We start from the raw sequence: 19439 nt of genomic DNA, 5'->3' as shown, positions 1-19439 counted from the left end.
ATCTGTTTTTTGTATAAAACACAGAGATTAATTTAGTCCTTGAAGGTATTACATGAAATGAACTGAAGCAGCCATACCATTGTTTCTCTCCAAAATCAATCAGTATTAGATTCAGACTTAGGTGACACCTTGTCCAACGGGAACTGATGAGAATTACACCATTTTTAATTTACACCCTACCCCACCATAACCTGTCGTCTATGGGGGAAGAGCGATGCTTTAGATTCATCAAAAATTTCGATCTCCAGTTTTCAACAGATCTTGATATTTTAGGATCCCCTGATGCTGAAAACATCGATATCTCAATGATGGGTTTGTGTGTGTGTGTGCCACACTTTCTTGAGGACAGTCCAGGCCCGCCGCCAGAAATATTTGGGCCCCAGACAACTGGGTACGTGTGGGCCCCTCTGCCTTCCCCCGGGTCCCCAAATGCACAAAAAAATCAAGCGTGAAGGGGCCCCCTTCCGTTAGGTCCCCGGACCAGATTCCCATTTGTGCCCCCCCTGGCGGCGGGCCTGGACAGTCTAGAGTGAAAACAGCTGGATGGAAAAACACCAAACACGAAACCTAAGCTGTTATGAGATGAAAATGTGTCGATTAGCTTTTGAGCCAAATCACGCAAGACAAAGACACACTCTAAAGGAACCCTCAAATACCATAATTCTGCAATTAATTATGAATTATTCTTGTAAATTGCTATCCTAATGACCTATTTTATGACCAAAAACAACAGAATCAGAGCAGTAAATAATTACTAAAATGTTATGGAATAGTTCGGGTAACTTGACTCCTAGGGTGCAAAGCCTACTGACACTCCTGTCCGAACTTTTTTCAGTTGTGCTAATATATCAATGAACAAGGCATTACTATTACTTCTGTCCACTCTGTTTAACCTGAAATAATTAAACATATAAAATGTAAACGTTTAATGACTTTTATGACAACTCTCCTTAAGTTAGGAAATTATTTAAAGAGCAACAGAGATGTCGAGTCCATGGCTAAGATGCTATAATTGACTATTGTTCTTTTGATAAAGAGAAGTGCAGGATGCTGTATTGGAGTGTCATGTGAATAAAGTGATTTGACAATAATATGTCATCCTCCGTTTAATATTGGGAGTAGTGTCACAGTTATTATGAAAACTGTTATGTAGAAACAGTGATATGAGAGGAAGAAGTAGTAGCTTTGAAGAATAAGAAATAGCAATACTGACAAATGAGAGGAGACCATTCAGTCCATCAAGCTTGCTTTATTAGCTAATAGGTAAGCTATTCCAGTATCTTATTCAGACACTTCTTAAAGATTTCTCAGGGTTTCTGAGACTACTTCAACGACATGATTCAGTAGTTTATTTTACAAAGTACATCCCCATAATTCTTTGAGTAAAGAAGTGCTTCCAGGCTTCAGTCCTAAACGCACTTCCACTTAATTTCCACTGATGTCCTTGATTACACGATTGACCATTAAGCTGAACGAATTCTGCTGGATCTACTTTATCTATGCCTTTGAGAGTAATCGATCCACAGTCCAAGCACTGGCATCATGTATTGGTTGAAAATTGGGCTGCACTAGTGGAGTCCTATTGGGGGTCAGATGGCTTCTTGGACGCAGATATAAGTAACCCTCATTGAATTGCACCTATGTGAAGGATGTGGAATGGGCTGTAAGTAGTGTTGCAAAATGCTATAATACTGATCTTGGGCCATTAGGGAAACATTAAACACAAAAGAGAAGAGAATATTCAATCAATCTGGCATGTTTGGAATGAACCTGCAATTACTCGATGTTTAACTAAGATAAAGCACAAGTGTCCTTATATCTCATCCACATAACTATTAAAGCTTGTCAAAGTTTGTCAACTACATGACTACCTGTTACATGAGGAAGTATGTCCTGGATTCAATCTTGAAAACACTTTGAACTACCATGTAAGCTTTCCCTGGGGTTGGCAGGAATATATGCTTGGACATTGCCTCACAGGAACATTGCACCAGGCTGGTGTAGAAGAAACAAATGTCTCTGTTTGCTTAGACAGGAGAAAGTGCAGACTGGCTTTCAATTTTCCACTCTGAGATCCATACACCTTGCATGAATTAGAATCTAATTTTGAGAATAAAATCTATATAATAATAAAACTATGTAACATAGTTCAGCACATGTACTGTAGGTCCACTAAGAGTTCTGCATGTACACCCCACAGGCAAGATGGCAGTATTACAAATTCACTACTATTTTAAACTATGGTCTACAGTATGTGAGGCTATCTAGTAGCAATTGTGAGTATAACATACAATACATCTAATAATTTCACTTATCTGGACATACCGATCTCCCTCTGTTGGTTTTCATTCAGATTGAGCAAGTACTTCCAGGCACAAAGATTTCTTTTTTTTATGACTTGATGTATATTTAACTCTGGTGAGGTGCTTATTTGTAGTGTAAATTTACTTATAAACGTTTCCACTACCCTTTTCTGGATGACAATAGTATAACATATTGTTACTATTTTAATAGCCACATCACTAAAAGATTTCATTAACTTTTTTATTCTTTTAAGATATAAATGAATGCTTACTTATAGTATATTTGCTTGTTCCCTTTACTTTGTATCCCTTATTAGGAGACCATGTTTCATTATTTACTTGTTTAGTAATTGATCCATAATACTGTATATGGTTTCTAAGCTGTTGAAAATTTCACAGTGATAGGAATGAAATCTGACTGGGCAGTCGATGTCCTGGACAATGGCACCGTGAGGCTGTGGCTGCAGGTTGAAAAGCTGAGCCCATCTGCAGAGTTGAAGCTGATTTTCAATGACAAGGAGCTCTCCAGTACGCCTGTGAGTTTACCTTCAATATGATCGATTCTAAGTCACTGAAGTCAAGAGCAGTTATTGTTCATGCTAACTTTTCTAACTCTGTAGCAATACTGTGATTTTTGGTAACTGACACCAAAAGGATTTTAGGTATCTTGTCCCTCCATGAAAAAAATAAGAAAATTTGCTTATGGACTATTAAAGTGTTGTATGGTACCAACGTGTTTACCAAGATCGTTAGCCATTGACAGTTTGAAGACCCAGTAAAGGAAATGAATGAATGAATGAATGAAAGAATGAACTGTTTAATTGTTAATTAATGTGTTTCTTTATTCACTCCTTTTCTAACCTGCTTATTCCTACACAGCACTGCAGAAATTAATGATTATATTGTGCAATCAGAGAGCACTCTTGTAAGCTCTTTCCATACCAAGAATAAAATTAAAAAGATTCAAAGTAAACCATAATTCTGTTGTTGCTCTTTACCTTTTGATGTGTTTTACACTGCTTGACATCAAATGTACTACACCTTTTTCCCTGTATCTTGACTCCGACCTCTTTTACAAACTAGTAGGCCTTCACCTTAACTCTCCTTAGTAAGTCACTTAACCTGCCCATACTCTAAATGAAAAGTATGCATTCACACAGCTGTACTTTATGTTGAATGAAGTTACCTTGGAGGAAGACATCAGCTTAATGTTATACTAATAATTGTAATACTACTGCTAATATTAATAACAACAACAACAACAACTGTCAGAGTTAGGATGACCCAGTCCAGCTACATAAACACCAGACTAAACCTCAGCATAGCAGCCCCTGGTGTCCTTCTTAAATGGTCAACACCGTCCCAATGTATCCAACCACTGAAGGGTCACTACTAGCTAATCCTTTGAGAAAAAGAAATATATTGCAATTTATCCAAAAAAAATGTGGCCCAATAATGTAACATATATGTAACTCAAACTTTAATACTATAATTGAGATATAAGGAGACACACGTTTCCCTTAATTTATTGTAACAAACCAATTTTTAAACATATTATGCATAAAACGTGCAGTATACAGTGTGTTCAGACCCAAGCCATATCATTCATATCTCATCTTTTTACCCAAAAAGGCCAATTTATTTTGACCTCCCTGTCATTAACTAAAAGCAGTTCAACCAGGCAGCTCCACCAGCATAGAGAAGCTTCAATGTACAACCTTCTTACTTACCTGTACTGAGTTAATGATAGGTTTATAATGTGTGCTGTGTCACAGTGCGATTTGGTCTAACATTTCTTAACTTAACCAACACCTGTGAAATGTCTACTTGGTCATACTTATAATGCCAGGTTAATGTATTTTTAAAAACACTGCAATATACAAAAACAAGTATTTTTAAATATAAACTCTAATATATATTTTATAGTATAACTACTGCGGTGGGTTGGCACCCTGCCCAGGATTGGTTCCTGCCTTGTGCCCTGTGTTGGCTGGGATTGGCTCCAGCAGACCCCCGTGACCCTGTATTCGGATTCAGCGGGTTAGAAAATGGATGGATAGTATAACTAACATTTACAGTATATTTAAAAATGTTTCGACAATCTCTTACCATATATTATTCCTAGTATTTTAAAATATATTAATTTTTATATTTTGAAAAATACATTGCAATATACTAAAACAACAATAGATTATATATTTGCCATACATTTAAGTGTAGTGCAAGATAGTGTAATATAATTATCCAGGAATTATTTAATTGCATCTCTAAATATAGTCATATAGGTGATAATGCATTTTTAAAAAGTATATTTTGCATGTATTTAATTTTTGTAAGGTGTGACTTAGGGAGAAAGCCCTGGCTTCTTATCTGTTTCACATCATCGCAGCCTCCCTGGCTTGAACAGGGCCGTCTTAACAGCATTATAGGCCCCCAGGCAAAGCAGTGCACTGGGACCCCTACCTACACAACCACTCAGCAAGTCACAACACACATACATTAGAATGGGGCCCCTATGCACTACTGCCCAGCGTGCCCATACGTTAAGATGGCCCTGCTAAGGACCATATGTTGCCACTGGCACGTCGGAGATCTTGCTGCATTTTGCAAGCCCTCTCTATTCACCCATTCTCTGTGTTTTTACATTTCATCCTCTGTCTGCCAGGCCAAGTTGTATTCTTTGCTAAACTCTGAAGAAGCTACTCGCTCTTTCTTGCCATGGTGACATTACAAGTTTCACTGCCATCACAAGGTCTACTTACTAACCCCCCACTGAAAAAAAGGCTCTGTCTTCCTTCATGCTTGCAGAGCTGCTGTGTCACATCCAGTATGGTTCTGTGTTCTCAGGCGGTGTGTAATGTGACTTTCTCTACGCGTTCCATAGTATTGGTGCACCCCGTTTCAAATCCCCTTTGGATCATCTCCAGATCTGTAAAATTCCAGGCTGATTAACAATTTACTGTCCATTGAATCACACAAGACTTTTGTTCCATAAAGCCCTTCAATCATCTACCTAATTCTTATCAAAGCCATCTGCAGAACCTACTTTATGGCTTTCAGCTGTTATATTCATAATCAGATACCAGAATTTACAACTTACCACTCTTAATAGTTTTTGCTGTTGTGCATTAAAAAACCAGGAAAGCCTAGCTATAAATAACAGATTGTTAAATCATTTTTGGTCACTGAATACATTCATTCTGGAAATTAAATGATAAAGAGAAAGAAGTAATATAACAACCACTGATTCTTTTCCACTACCACTAACAACATTCTTTTGTATTTATTCATTCTAAAACAAGAAAAAACTTTTACATTTTTGTTATGCTGTAGCTCTCAGCACACAGACAAAGCTGAAGATAACTTAGACTATTAATAGTCATCCCAACATTGCTTTACCAGCAATTTCTCTTCTCTCCAGGCACGCAAGATCAACTTTGACAGAGCTAATGGCTTACTTGAAATTCTGATTGACGATTTCTCTGAGGCTGATGAAGGTTCCTACACTGCCCAGCTTAAAGATGGCCGAGCCAAGAATCAATTCACTTTAGTGCTGATAGATGAGTGTAAGTTGAAAAAAAAAAAACAAACTATAAAACATGCTTTTCTCATATAGATTTTTATTTCTTGTAAGTTTGTCTTCTCTACTGTTCAATAGCTATGTAAAGTGCGACCCCAAAGGAATGCCTCCTACTTTTTATTTTAAGAAATTGAGAGTATTCTGCAACTTACTGTATGCTCTATTTAAATGGGTGGTTGAGGATCAAATATCAAACTACATTTAAATTCATTGCCTTGTCTAGAGTGATAAAAGAAAAAAATCTGCATTATTTTTAGAATGGCTTTTATAAAATTATGTGTTAGATAATAAAAAAGGACATAATGTTAATGCCATATTATGTTTTAGGTTTAGGTTTATTCAGATAAATAGATGGGTGCTTGTTGATGCAGTGTTTTAAAAACAAATAATAAGATTTTAAAATGTATTCTGAATTGAACAGGCAACCAATGAAGGGACTTCAGAAGCGGAGTCACATGATCCATTTTTTTCTTTTTTAAAAGAAATTTAGCAGCTGCGTTCTGGACCAATTGAAGACGGGCAATTTGGGATTTGGAGATGCCATAATAAAGAGAGTTGCAATAGTCGAGGCGAGATGTAATAAAAGCATGTATGGCCATCTCCAGGGTCTTGTCAGTGAGATAAGGTTTAATTTTTGCAAGCGTGCAAAGCTGATAAAAGCTCGATCCGATCACGGCAGAGACTTGTTTGTCAAGTTTTAATGAGTCATCTAACAGGACACCCAGATTCCGAACCTGTGAAGACCTGAAAGCTGATAAAGGTCCCAGGTCAAATTCCGGGGCCTTCATATGTTCAAACTACATTGCTTTCAATGTGATACAGACACATTTCTGGTTGGTAGAATTTCTTTAAAAAATGCAACGGTGATCGAGCAGCTTTAATGTATAAATGGATTATAATATGGGAAGCTAGTTGATACTGCTTCCCTTCTATTCCATTAAAGAATGTTCAAATCCAGGCCTGGTTCTTGTTAATCAAACATTTAAGCAAGTCTCTAAGAACGTTGCATTGCTTGTTTGTTGAGTTTCTCTTTACTCGTTTGTTTAGATAACCTTTGAGTATTTGTTTTATTGATTTGAGATGTATACCTTGCCCCTCATTTTTGCTTTTTTAATGAACTTTATGAATCCTTAAATAACACAGTGACACAATACTGCAGCTTCTAAACTCTGACTTTAAATGTAAGATCAGACACAATGTGTGCAGTCTGGATTCTCTCAGTACCAATGTGGATTTTCCTTAGGTAGTTCTACATTTGAAAGACATGGAGGTTTGGTCAATAGGTGAGCCTAAATTGGTCCTGTCATTGGGTGTCCCTGCAATGGGCTGCTGCCCCATCTTGGGTTCCCTTCTGACTTTTCTCCAGTGCTGCCACAATAAGCGCCTCTATCCACAACACTTTAATGGAATAACTGAGTGTACAAAATCAGTGGATGGCTTAGAGTTCCACAATGCATATATGAAAGTCTTTATGTATTTTTAATAAAAGTAAACAAACATAAGAAATAAAATAATACAAATATACTAAAAAGTGAATGACATTCAAACAATACATGTGTTTATGTCATAATATACATAGGTACTTGCCATATACCGGGGTGAACAAAGTCAGTCCTGGAGGGTCGCAGTGGCTGCAGGATTTTGTTCTAACCCGGTTGCTTAATTGGAAAACAATCCTTGCCAATATTTTAATTTCATGGCTGGTTAGTGCTTTAACTCTGCCATGTCAGGTCATTGGCATATCCTAGGTTTTTTTTTTTCCTTTCTAAGGATATCATCCAAATGATTTCAAGTGTAAAACGGATTAGTAATTCTCATTCCTTCACTTTTTTCTCTTCACTTTCCTATTTAATCAAACAAAACAGTACACAATAAATATACACAGTTTTAAATGGAAATGAGCTAAATGGAGATATGCTGGTTTTTGTTATTTGCATCTTATTGCTATTAAGGAGTAATTAAAAACCAAGACTACAGCTGTTTATGACTAAAATAAGCTATAAGGGTTCAAAATCTTAACAAGCGAGACGCCTAAAATGAAGTGTTACTTGAGCAATAAATGCTTCTTATTAAACAACTGGGTTGCCCTTGAGGACTTTGCCAACTTTGTCTACTCCTGCCATATACTGTGACATGTTAAGGAACCCCAATTATAATTTTCCACTTCTATAATTATTTATGCATTACCATTTACTTATTTTATTACTGCGAGGAGCTAGCTAAACATTCATTTGGTCTTGCATTCATTTATTTGAACTTGCTTATTTCAGGACAGTGTTCTATGTAGTCACAAGTCCACCACAAGACTCACCCAGTCACACATCTGCACACATTCACATGGGGCCAGCAGTCAACTTAATTGACATACAATCCTTACAGACAGGAAGAAAAAATAATCTGACTTCAGACAGGGAACTTTGGAGGTATGATGCGCAGTGGTGTCACTAGGGTTGGTGTCTCCCAGTGAGGTAATCAAGGCTGAATTAAGAATGTCAATGTAAAACAACATAGGAATGCTGTGGCCAAAGTCTTTTACAATAATAGAATTAAAGAAAAACATACAATTAACATGAATAACATAAACAGAAATAAAATAAATGAACATAAATAAAATAAATAATAAATAGAAGTAATGTTACATAATCACAATGAGGAAACCATCAGTATTACTGAATGTCACGGAATGCAAGTGAAATGATCCTTTAATCTCGTTTAAAACAGTTCAATTGTAGACGACTCCTTTATGTGATGAGGTAAAGAGTTCCACAGGCGAGGCACAGCAGCTGCAAAGGCCCTGTCCTCCTTAGTTTTAGACTTAGTACAAGGGACAACAAGAGACAACTGACCAGAAAGTCTAAGCACTCTGGATGGTTGGTGTAAAACACACACAATTCGGATAAATAGGCAGGAGAAAGCCCATGTAAAGATTTAAAAACCAGCAACAAGATTTTAAAATCAATTTGAAAACTGACAGGCAGCCAGTGTAAAGAAGCTAATACTGGAGAAACAAGAGTCATACTTTTTTGCCCCAACCAGAAAGCGAGCGGCAGCATTCTGGACCAACTGTAACCTGCGTATCAGGGATTTGCTAATCCCAGAATAAAGCGAGTTGCAGTAATCAAGGCGAGAGAAGATAAAAGCATGAGTAGCTTTCTCAAGATCCCTAGGAGATAAAAAAGGCTTGATCTTTCCTAACAGACAAAGCTGGAAAAAGCAACTCTTGACTACAAAATTAACTTGTTTCTCAAAAAGAGGTCACTGTCAAAGATAACACCTAGATTGCAGATTTGAGGTTTGGAAAAGACAGAGAAAGAGCCGAGAAGTCCAAGACCAATTTGGTCTTTAGCTGATGGACCCACTATAAGCACCATAGAACATTACAGGCTCTTGATAACCTTAATGTAGAGCTCCTTAACGGAAAGTTGTCCATACGCATTGCTGTCTAATGCAGCGCAGTAATTCCAACTATTAATGGCATGTAGACACTCATTTGGTTCACCAACACGGTTGGAGGTTGCCCCCCTTGTTGATTTCAGCTTGAAACACTGGATAAAAATTTTATAGACTATTATTTGAATGTCACTTCCTCTGATGGTTTCCAAACTCCCCTAGTGACACCACTGAATGTATGTATCATGTAACTGAAAAGAAAGCATTACTGACATTGAAAATGTGTAACAAATTGTGTTATACTTTTATCTTATCAAAAAGCAAAATATGGAAAATTACTTATATGAATTATATGTAAAACTTTCAGTAATAACAAAAACAGGGATGCTGGTTTTAATTAGGATTACCGAGCCCCTCTGGCATTTGTACTAATGTTTCTCCCTTGTGCTTGACACTGCCGACATAAAGTCTATTCCCATAAGCCTAAAATATAGTAAACAGATATGTAAAATGGATGAAAACCAAAAAGAAATGATACTAATCTTTTATTCTGAGCTCTAAAATGAGCGGCATTTGTGGTGTATGTGGGTGTTGTTACTGCAAAAATAGTTAAAACACCAGAAAATGGTGCATCAAGTTGCTTTCTAATTACAGACAAGTATTTTTTAAGATAAAGCGCCCTTTAACACTTGTTTCAAATTTGTCTTTCAGGTTTTAGAAAAACACTGGCTAAGTCAAAGTTTAATAGACATGACTGGAAAAGGAAGATGGGTGAGTTGTCTGCATAAGATTAATGTGTCCTGTTTGAATTACTTCATTATTTTGTTCAACTCTTTGTTTTCCCAAAATTTCACTGTGGTCAACATGTCCATTAATTTGTCATACTCATAATTTGGTACTTTAGATTATGATGGTCTACAAGTAACCAGCTCGTTCACACTATAATGTAAACATGTCTTTCCGGCAAGATGATCATCTTCCTCTGTGGTTGGAGGAGCTTTGTAACTCCACATTTCACTTGCAGCACTTTCTGAGGTGCGCAGACCTAGGACTAGCCAGATCTCTGGAGATAGGTAAACCTTTTATTGGTCTGGTCGCTCTGGTGCCTGTCATACTCAGAGAGTAGCAGTTGCTATGGCAGATCGGCTCCTTCTGATGGTATCCGGTGTCACCCCTTTCAATGAGCATATTCTGAGGCTCAGATCAAGGCACTTGTGGGTGAGTGATGTCTCAGTAATGGAGACATCTTATTCGGAACATCGCTCGGTGGTTTATGGGTGCGCGCAAGGTGACACTCCTCTGGTCATGGGTGATTTTAACGCTACCACTGGCACTGACAGGGCTGGCTATGATGATTGTGTCGGCCTCCATGTGTCTGGGAACTGTGGCGAAAGTGGCTCCATGGTCCTTGAGTTTGTAAAAGGTCAGGGGCTGCAGATCGATGGATCCTGGTTCCAGGGCCCAAAGCCTCATTATTGGATTGGTACTCCAACTGCTGTTGGTGTGGTGAAGGAAATTGATCACATCCTCATGGGCAGATGCATCTCATGGGCAGATGCTCCTACAGAACTGCAGAGCCTATAGAAGTGCCCATTTTGTGAATTCTGACCACAGACTTGTTGCTACTCTAAAGATCCAGCTTAGGACCACTATGGTCTAGTGACCCACCTCCTGCTTACAGAGGAATGGAAGCATTACGCACATCAGAATCTGTTCCTCGGAGAGTGGCAGTCAGGGCAGGTGATGGAATGGTTCTTACGGATGGCGCTGCAGTCTGCGTATCTACAGGCTGCTGGGCTGGTTACTTTGAGCAGCTGTTTAAAGCTGAATCCTCTGGCTAGGACGTTGGACATCTCTGGGTCCACAGTTCTTGAGTTGACCCTCCAATTAGCTGTAAACCACCCGGTCTCACTGAGATTGCACAGGTGGTGAACCAGCTGAGGGTAGGGAAAGCTGCTGGACTCTGTGGTATCGGAGGTGAACTTCTCCAGGCTGGTGGTAAGGCAATCCTCCTGGCACTGCAAGCAATCTTTGTTTCCATTTGGGAGATGGGTGTCATCCCAACTGACTGGAAAACGGGACTTGTTGTCCCTATCTGGAAGGGGAAGGGAGATTGCCTGGATTGTGGCAACTACAGGGGGATAACACTGCTTTCTGTGCCAGGTAAGGTCCTTGCTAGGGTTATCCTCAATAGGATCCATGATCATTTGCTCACCTATCAGCGACCAGGGCAGTCTGGTTTTATGGCTAAGAGGCTTACCATCGACCGCATCCTGGGACTGAGGGTTCTCATTGCGCACAAACGAATATTGGCATAGTTTCTTTGCAGCCCTTGTAGATTTACATAAAGCATTCAACTCAGTTGATCAAGGTGACCTGTGGGACATCCTGCGACTTCATGGGATCCCCCTAAAGTTGCTGGATATCAGAGCTGGCCTGTACACTGGCACTAGGAGTGCTGTGCAGAGTGGAGGCAGAACCTCTGTGCTTTTCCCAGTTGATTCTGGAGTTTCTCAGGAGTGTTTCTTGCTCCTACCCTGTTCAGTGTTTGCATGAACTGGGTGTTGGGCAGGGTCGTGGGGTCCAGCGGCTGTGGGGCATCTGTGTTGGTGAAGAAAGATTCACTGATCTTGACTTTTCTGACGATGTTGTGATCTTCACCAAGTCAATGGAGGCTCTGATAGATGCTCTTGAGAGACTGAGTAAGGAATCTGAGTGTCTGGGCTTGCGAGTATCCTAAATAAAAACCAAGATCCAAACCTTTAATGAAAACTTAGGCAGAGCCATCAGCAGTAGGTCTGTCTGTGGAGAGAATGTTGACCTCATCGAGAGGCTTACTTACCTCGGTGGTGACATTCACGTCTCTGGCGACTGTTCCTATGAAGTCAGTTGACGGATTGGGAGAGCATGTGGGGTTCATGAGATCACTGGATAAGTGTGTGTGGTGCTCCTGATATCTCTACAAAAGTACTAAGGTCCAAGTCTTTAGAGTCCTGGTGCTTCCTGTTTTGCTATATAGTTCCAAGAAATGGACGCTATCCAGTGACCTGAGATGTACACTAGACTCCTTTGCTACTGTGTCTCTTTGATGAAATCTTGGGTACCGCTGGTTTGACTTTTTGTGAAATGAACGGTTAATCATGGAGTCCCGAATGAGGCACATTACCTGCATTGTGAGGGAGCGTCAGTTACAGCACTACAACCATGTGGCACGATTCCCTGAGGGAGATACAGCTCGTAAGATCCTTATTGCTGAGGACCCAAATGGCTGGACCAAGCCAAAGGGACACCCACGTAACACCTGGCTGCAGCAGATAGAGGGTTATTTCCAAAGGGTGGATCTGGACCATACATCTGCCTCGGGGATTGCCAGCCGGGATCCCGATCTGTTTTGTTGTGTTGCGGGTGTGGCAAAGCACTCTGCCTGTAAAGCACGGATTGCCAAGATTGATTCTGAACTTTCTTTTCCCAGCTAAACCACAAATGAATCCATGCTTTTAAATGAGTTTCATGTCTGCCTAATTAACTTTTCTCATTTGATATTTTATGTTTTCAAGACACCTGACAGGGTGAATTTTTCTCTTTTTAAGTTATATTAATGTTGATTGTAAAATCAATGATTTAATTTGGGTACTGACTTGTTAGGGTGATTGACTGACTTTATAAGGAATGGATCCAAAAAGATAGAAAGTGAATTATTAGCCCGTATGCTATGCAGTTTTCATCAGTTTGTTCCCCTGCAAGGATGCATACTTTCATTTTATAAGGGAATTGATGTCTCAGCAAATAAAAAAAATGTGCAGCAATAGTGAGTCAAGCTAAAGATCCAATCATTTGAATATTAGAATGTCAAGACCTTATGTATATAAACATAGATAAACACTTTTTTTATGTCATAACATTTATTGTTATGATTGGCTGCTCAGTAACCTTATGACCTACGGATAGAAATTGTCCCTGCATGTACTATTGTGAGTGATAATGGCCTTGTACTGTTTGAAAGAATGAGTAAGAAAGGAAATGGTGTAAGATGACAAAAGTCTATTATCTTAAGACACCTTCTAAAGCACCGAGTGTTATCTCTGTCTTAGGCAGAAGGCAGCTAGCTCATTGCTGGTAATATTCAGTCCTGTCTTCACCATCCTCTTTAGAAAATATCATTAAAAACGACCATAGAATGTCTCGGAAATAACTGTCTTTGGGCAATCATAGTTAGCTCAAAACTAACTTACTACTGGAGCTCTTCTATGTCAGTTTTTTTCTACTTTATTAATATTAAGACACTTTTTATGTATGACTACCCTCTCTCCCCCATGATTAGGTTTTTGAATATAAAAGCTGTTACCTGTTCTTGTTGGGCCTGTGCAAGCTGTGAAGCTTCCTTATAGGGTTTAAGTTAAAGCTCATTTTGTTAGTAGGCCTTTTTTGGAGGGCTGAGGCTTACTTCTAGAGGCAAAGCCTCAGCCTTTGAATTTCTGAAAACTCATAGAACAGAATTAGTCATTTAACTAACTCACAGACATCTAATGGAGCACATTATGACTCACACAGACCATTTCAATATAAAATATGTCTTACTGTCATCATTTCAGTAGGCAAAACAATGGGTAAGGTGGCACAATGATACTGGTGACTCAAGTCTCAATGAGTCTGAGTTCAAATTCTGAGTGTACCCAGCATTTTTTACCCATTTGCATCTTGGGTTTCTCAGAGTACTCTTGTTTAGCCTCACAGCCAAAGGTACAAAACATGTTGAATGGCAATTTTAGTCATGATGAACAAGTAGGATGTATCCATATCCATTTCAAGGTTAATTCATGGATAATCCCTGATGCTGCCATGACAGTCTCCTTATTACCAAGCAATGGGACATATTTAATCTATATTGCGTTCTTGCATTTTCAATCATTGTCTCCAATGTCTAAGCCATGTTACATATTTCTATCTTACCTGTTTTGTAAATTATGCTTTTGGAAAAGTACTTACATTAGTATTATCAACTATCCAAAAATCATTAATAAATAACCTTTATTATCCTATAATATGGGATAAAAATGCCATAAAACAATAGAAAACAGTTTAAATATTACCTACTATTCAAACCTTACATTGCCAAATAAAATGTAAAAAAATGAGGATGATTAAAACTGACGAGTTTAAAACAAAATCGGAGGATAAACAATCATTCTAAAGCATTCAGCCACCATTTTCTACAGTTCACTTATTATGTCACGCTATAAACCACTTTTATACATGCTTTCTCTTTAGTGTACATGCTATAATGGTTTGTGTTTGTTTCAGGGCCTTACTTTCTCGAGCCTCTGTCCTGGAAAATCACAGATGATTGTGAGCTTCTTATTTCATGCAAGGTACAGCAGCCATTGTACACATCATTCTTTACTGGAAGCTGATCACTTCACTCAAATCTTGATCTACTGCTTTCTTGTGCTTATTTTCTGAAGGCCACCAACCTGAAGAAAGAAAGCATTCTGAAATGGTTCAAAGATAGGAAGGAGCTTTCAGACTTTCACTTCAATCCCCAGGATGGCCAGAGCTCCTTACTTCTGAAAGAGGTACAATATACTGAATGATCTAGCGGATTTTCACTGAAGCACTTTGAAGTTCATTTAAATATAATAAGTGATGAGTACTGTCTAATGTTTAAATGATTTCATTAGCTCTATGTGACTCTTGGCTCACATAGCTTTTTATATTGCAATTAAAATGGACAAAGATTTATCGTATAATAGCCTTTTAAATATCAAGTAATGCTACTGATTTCATTTAGCTTGTGCCCAGGCCATCAAAATGGCACAATTTTCTAGAGAAAAACAATTGTCTGTAAGCAGCTTAAACAAACTGTCTGTTTTTTCATCTTATAACTGTGCTACCCTATTAAGATAGGTTGAAATCTAAGTAATTAACATTTGCAGTGCACCATCTATTCTGTAATGCATGTAATAATAAAATGCATTGCATTTGCCATTCCAACAGATGGTGCATCTCAAACATTTGTAGTAATAAAATACATTACTTCAAATGTTTGAGATGTGCCATCTGTTAGAATGGCAAATGCAATGGGGATGTGCAATCAGTTGGAATGACCGAGCCATAGCACCCAGAGAGACTCACAGATACACAGACACAAAATTTATTAAGGTGGATTTTCTTCATCCCCCTTTATATTTTAAATTGAGCCTTTAACAGTCATGCCTTATTGCAACAATTCCCCTAGATCTGCAGATGTTTGTAATTCGGTCATTTGGGCATTTTCTAACTATCTTAACCAGTTCACTGCCATAAACAGAAGGTGGGACAGACTGTAACTTCTGCACATGCCCCTTCCTTCATTCACATGGTGAAAAGGTTATTATTGTTAAGGAAAGCTAATTTAAATTACTGAAAAGCAGTTTGTAAATCAAAGTAAAAATAAAACTAAAAGATGGGTAAAAAATGGAAACTAAACTGAAATTAAACCTACACACTCTAAACCATCCATCCCGCTATATCCTAACTACAGGGTCACGGGGGTCTGCTGGAGCCAATCTCAGCCAACACAGGGCACAAGGCAGGAACAAACCCCGAGCAGGGCACCAGCCCACTGCAGGGCGCACACACTAGGGACAATTTAGAATTGCCAATGCACCTAACCTGCATGTCTTTGGACTGTGGGAGAACATGCAAACTCTACACAGGGAGGACCCAGGGAGCGAACCCGGGTCTCCTAACTGCGAGGCGGAAGCGCTACCCCCCTGAGCCACCACACTCAAAACCACAAAAACGGAAATAAAATTAAAATGGGTGGAAATGTTTTTTTTTTCTTTTTCATTTTTAAATAAACCATTTGTCAGTAGCCTACTGTTGATTTAACCTCCTTTTTCACTAAATGGCTATGCACTAGGTGGCGTAACAATTAAGAGTCCAAGACATCATAAAGGTTTGGGGCAGCCATCCGTATATTGTTTTTCCCGACTGCAAAAAGGTTGAATAAGTAGCACGATGTGCATAGAACAGAGTCCAAAACAGAACTGATTACAATAGCCAAAGATGTAGGCTTTAAAGGCCCGTAGAGGAAATGACATCACAAAAATGGCCGGAACCAGAAGTGATGTCGTCTGGACTGGAAGTGACATCAGCAAAGGGGCCGGCTTCGGATTTAACGTCAGCAAAGGGGCTGGCTCTGGAAGTGATGTCTTCTGAGGCGCCGGAACCTTGCAGGATTTCCCTGGGAAAGGTCTGTAGGGAACTGAGGAAGACAGTCAGCTCACTCCACCGTCCCCTGGTCAGATGTTTTATTACACTTACTCAGACCCTTTAGCTGCCTCCTACCGTCTGTGACAGTGGCTATTTAGCTTCATGAATGTAACAGTTGTCAGTTAGCAAGAAAGAACATATTTTTTGAATTTGACCACATGACAAAATATTGGTCATAAACAAAAACATATTGCCTGGGAGTACTTTAGGATTTGCATATACAGTAAACAGATCAAGTGCTTAATTGATGTAGGTACTTGGGTTTGTAGAGCTCAACTAAAGAGCAAGAACCCAATGAATTGAAAAGCACACCTAAACTTAAAACTGGAGTCAATAAAGGAATCACACTTGAATACAGGGAGAACATACAAACTCCTTACAGAAGGAACCCCAGTGAAGAACCAAACTATGGTGCTTACCGCCTGTGCCAACATGCTAACATTAAAATAATCATGTTCAGTATAAAAATGAAGATCTGTTCAGAGCTGTAAAGACATTATGCTGTGTGGATATGTTTGGGGAAAAAATGTCAAAGTATTAACCTTTCAAACTCGTTATATCTAGGTTACAAAAGTGCACATGGGAGAGTATAAAACAGTGCTGTCAGACACAAGAGGGGAAGACACCAGTCTCTTAAATTTGGGAGATGAAGGTAAGAGGAATATATGATGTATTTCAAAAAGTTAACTTTACAGTTGCATTAATGTTCATCTTTATTCTTCTGAGCACATTTACGGTACATTATTTCAGCTTTTTTCTTTATTTACTCATTCAATTATTATTCTCTTCATGTACATTACAGTATGGCTTGCAGTACTGTAAAGGACATTCTAATGGTCCTCATTATTAAAACTGAAATATAACATGATATGACATAACATTTCTGAAACTCACTTAATCCTGCTGAGGGCCAAGGAGGTAAGCAAAATAAAAATGAAGAAAAATAGGCTAAATTAGTAAGATACCGTAGGATTGGTTAATATATGTTATGAACTCTATTCATATGCATTTTAATACATTGAAAACAAAATATACTGACAATATATAGTATACACAATGATAACCTTTTGAAAAAGATACAGGCGTTCCAATGGATTCATCATCATCCACAAGCAGACAGGGCACAGAAGTAATTAAAAGCTAATATAAGGACGGTTATGCTGCATACTAGACTGGCCCAGAAATCTGAAGTCATTATGGAAGCTGGAGGAGGCAAATTAAGTGGCAGCAGAAGCATCCCATCTTTTAAGCGTTGTTTATATGGCTCCTGCTATTAAGTGTAATTGTATGTCACCACCTCACTATGCAGTATCAACGTGCTCTGTTAGCCTACTCACATTTTTTCAGTTTATCATGTTCTATTATTTTGTATCAATTTTGAAAGTCTGCTGTTGTAATTATAATAATAATAATAATACATTTTATTTATATATATATCACTTGATATGCATAGCTCCTTCATACCCCTAGGGTATTATCAACCAATGCTGCTGGGTTTGTGCAGCTCCTTTTGGCACCTCTTGTATACTTTCATACAAAGTTGTCATGTTGTCAACTAGAGGGTGATGCTAAGATCCATTGAGTTTGCAAAAGTCTCAGAAATGGATCATGGCTTGAATTGGTTTACGGAATTGGGAAACATAAGTGATGTTAGCCCAAATGAGTGGTGCAAGGCAGAAACAGTAGCATAAATGTGTAGCCAGTTAGTACACGAAGCAGATGAAAGCACATGGAGTAACTTGGAAATGGATGCTGAAAATCAGGGAGGGTGGTCTAAGAAGGAGACAGCAGTGTTGTCTGTGGAAATACCCTTACAGAGTATAATCCTTTAAAACCCCCTTTTGAACAAGTGTTATCATTTTGCAGTTGTGATACCGCAATTTGAGGCAATTGTACAAAACTGTACTTTAAGCAATTATGTGCCCTTGCATCAGTCTACACACTGCCAAAAACATGTGACAGTTCTACAAGTCATGTATAAAATAACACCCAGCAAACAACGTTTAAGTTAACTCTAACTGAAAAGCAATATTAAAAATTGCTTTTTATAGTCGGCTTATTGGATAAAACTTTTCTCACTTTAAAACAATCAGAAGCAAAGTACACCCCATCTATCCATGCATTACTTAACCTGGTTAATCCAATTTAAAGATCACTGGGGACAAAGCCTATCACAGTAGCATCAAGTGCAAGACAGAACCCTCCCTTGGACATGGTACCATTTTACAACAAGGTACCTTACTCACACACTCTCACGCTCTACAGGGCCTGTTTATTGTTGCTTATTATTCTGACATGCTTGTTTTTGGAAGAGGCAGAAGAAAAATCAATAAATAAGCCACTGAATATCCAGAGCAAAAAATCAGACCAAAACAAACAATGTTCACACTCAACAGGAGATGGAAACTGTGAGACAGCACCGGGCCACCCATACTACAGCAATAATCAGATTAGTGTCACATGCTGCAAGCGATGTCACTGGGAAAACCCTAACACTAGGCTATGCATGCAACAAAAATGATTAATCCGCAATAAAATGAAATGGATGAGTAATTACAAAAAACTAATAAAGGTATTATAGGCTAATTTAATGGAAAGTGCAGACGATATTACTAAAGAGGTCATTTGGAAATTTTATTTTTGCTTTTCATGTTTCAAGAGTCTTGCTAGGATATATAATAACAGTGAAAAGGTGCGTGTGTATGCAGTTGTATAATTTGCAGTGCAGAAGACAATGCATACTCTTGAAGAATATGAGATATTCAGTGTAACAAATGAGAAATTCAGCAGCCACACTGGCAATAAATGACAGTTGTTCAATCTTATTTCTGTTAATTATTCACAAAAAATACAACTTGAGCGCAAATACTCTTTGTAGGTTTCTCAGATGAGCTGTGATTTCAATTGCTAGG

At 38.4% G+C, this 19439-nt stretch overlaps 1 protein-coding gene across 2 annotated transcripts in view; it reads left to right on the top strand.

The window, feature by feature from the left end:
• Positions 1–19439, top strand: part of myom3 (myomesin 3) — a 313022-nt gene that overhangs the window by 227714 nt on the left and 65869 nt on the right. For both annotated transcript variants that reach the window (XM_039740882.1, XM_039740883.1), the window contains exons 25-30: positions 2703–2839; positions 5725–5869; positions 9985–10044; positions 14575–14642; positions 14736–14846; positions 17092–17179. In XM_039740882.1, coding sequence (XP_039596816.1) covers positions 2703–2839; positions 5725–5869; positions 9985–10044; positions 14575–14642; positions 14736–14846; positions 17092–17179 — 609 coding nt within the window. The remainder of the gene's footprint in view (positions 1–2702; positions 2840–5724; positions 5870–9984; positions 10045–14574; positions 14643–14735; positions 14847–17091; positions 17180–19439) is intronic.

The sequence above is a fragment of the Polypterus senegalus genome, chromosome 17 (assembly GCF_016835505.1).
Source record: "Polypterus senegalus isolate Bchr_013 chromosome 17, ASM1683550v1, whole genome shotgun sequence".
In the NCBI taxonomy this organism is placed as follows: Eukaryota; Metazoa; Chordata; class Cladistia; order Polypteriformes; family Polypteridae; genus Polypterus; species Polypterus senegalus.
This window is presented reverse-complemented; position numbering and strand designations above follow the sequence as displayed.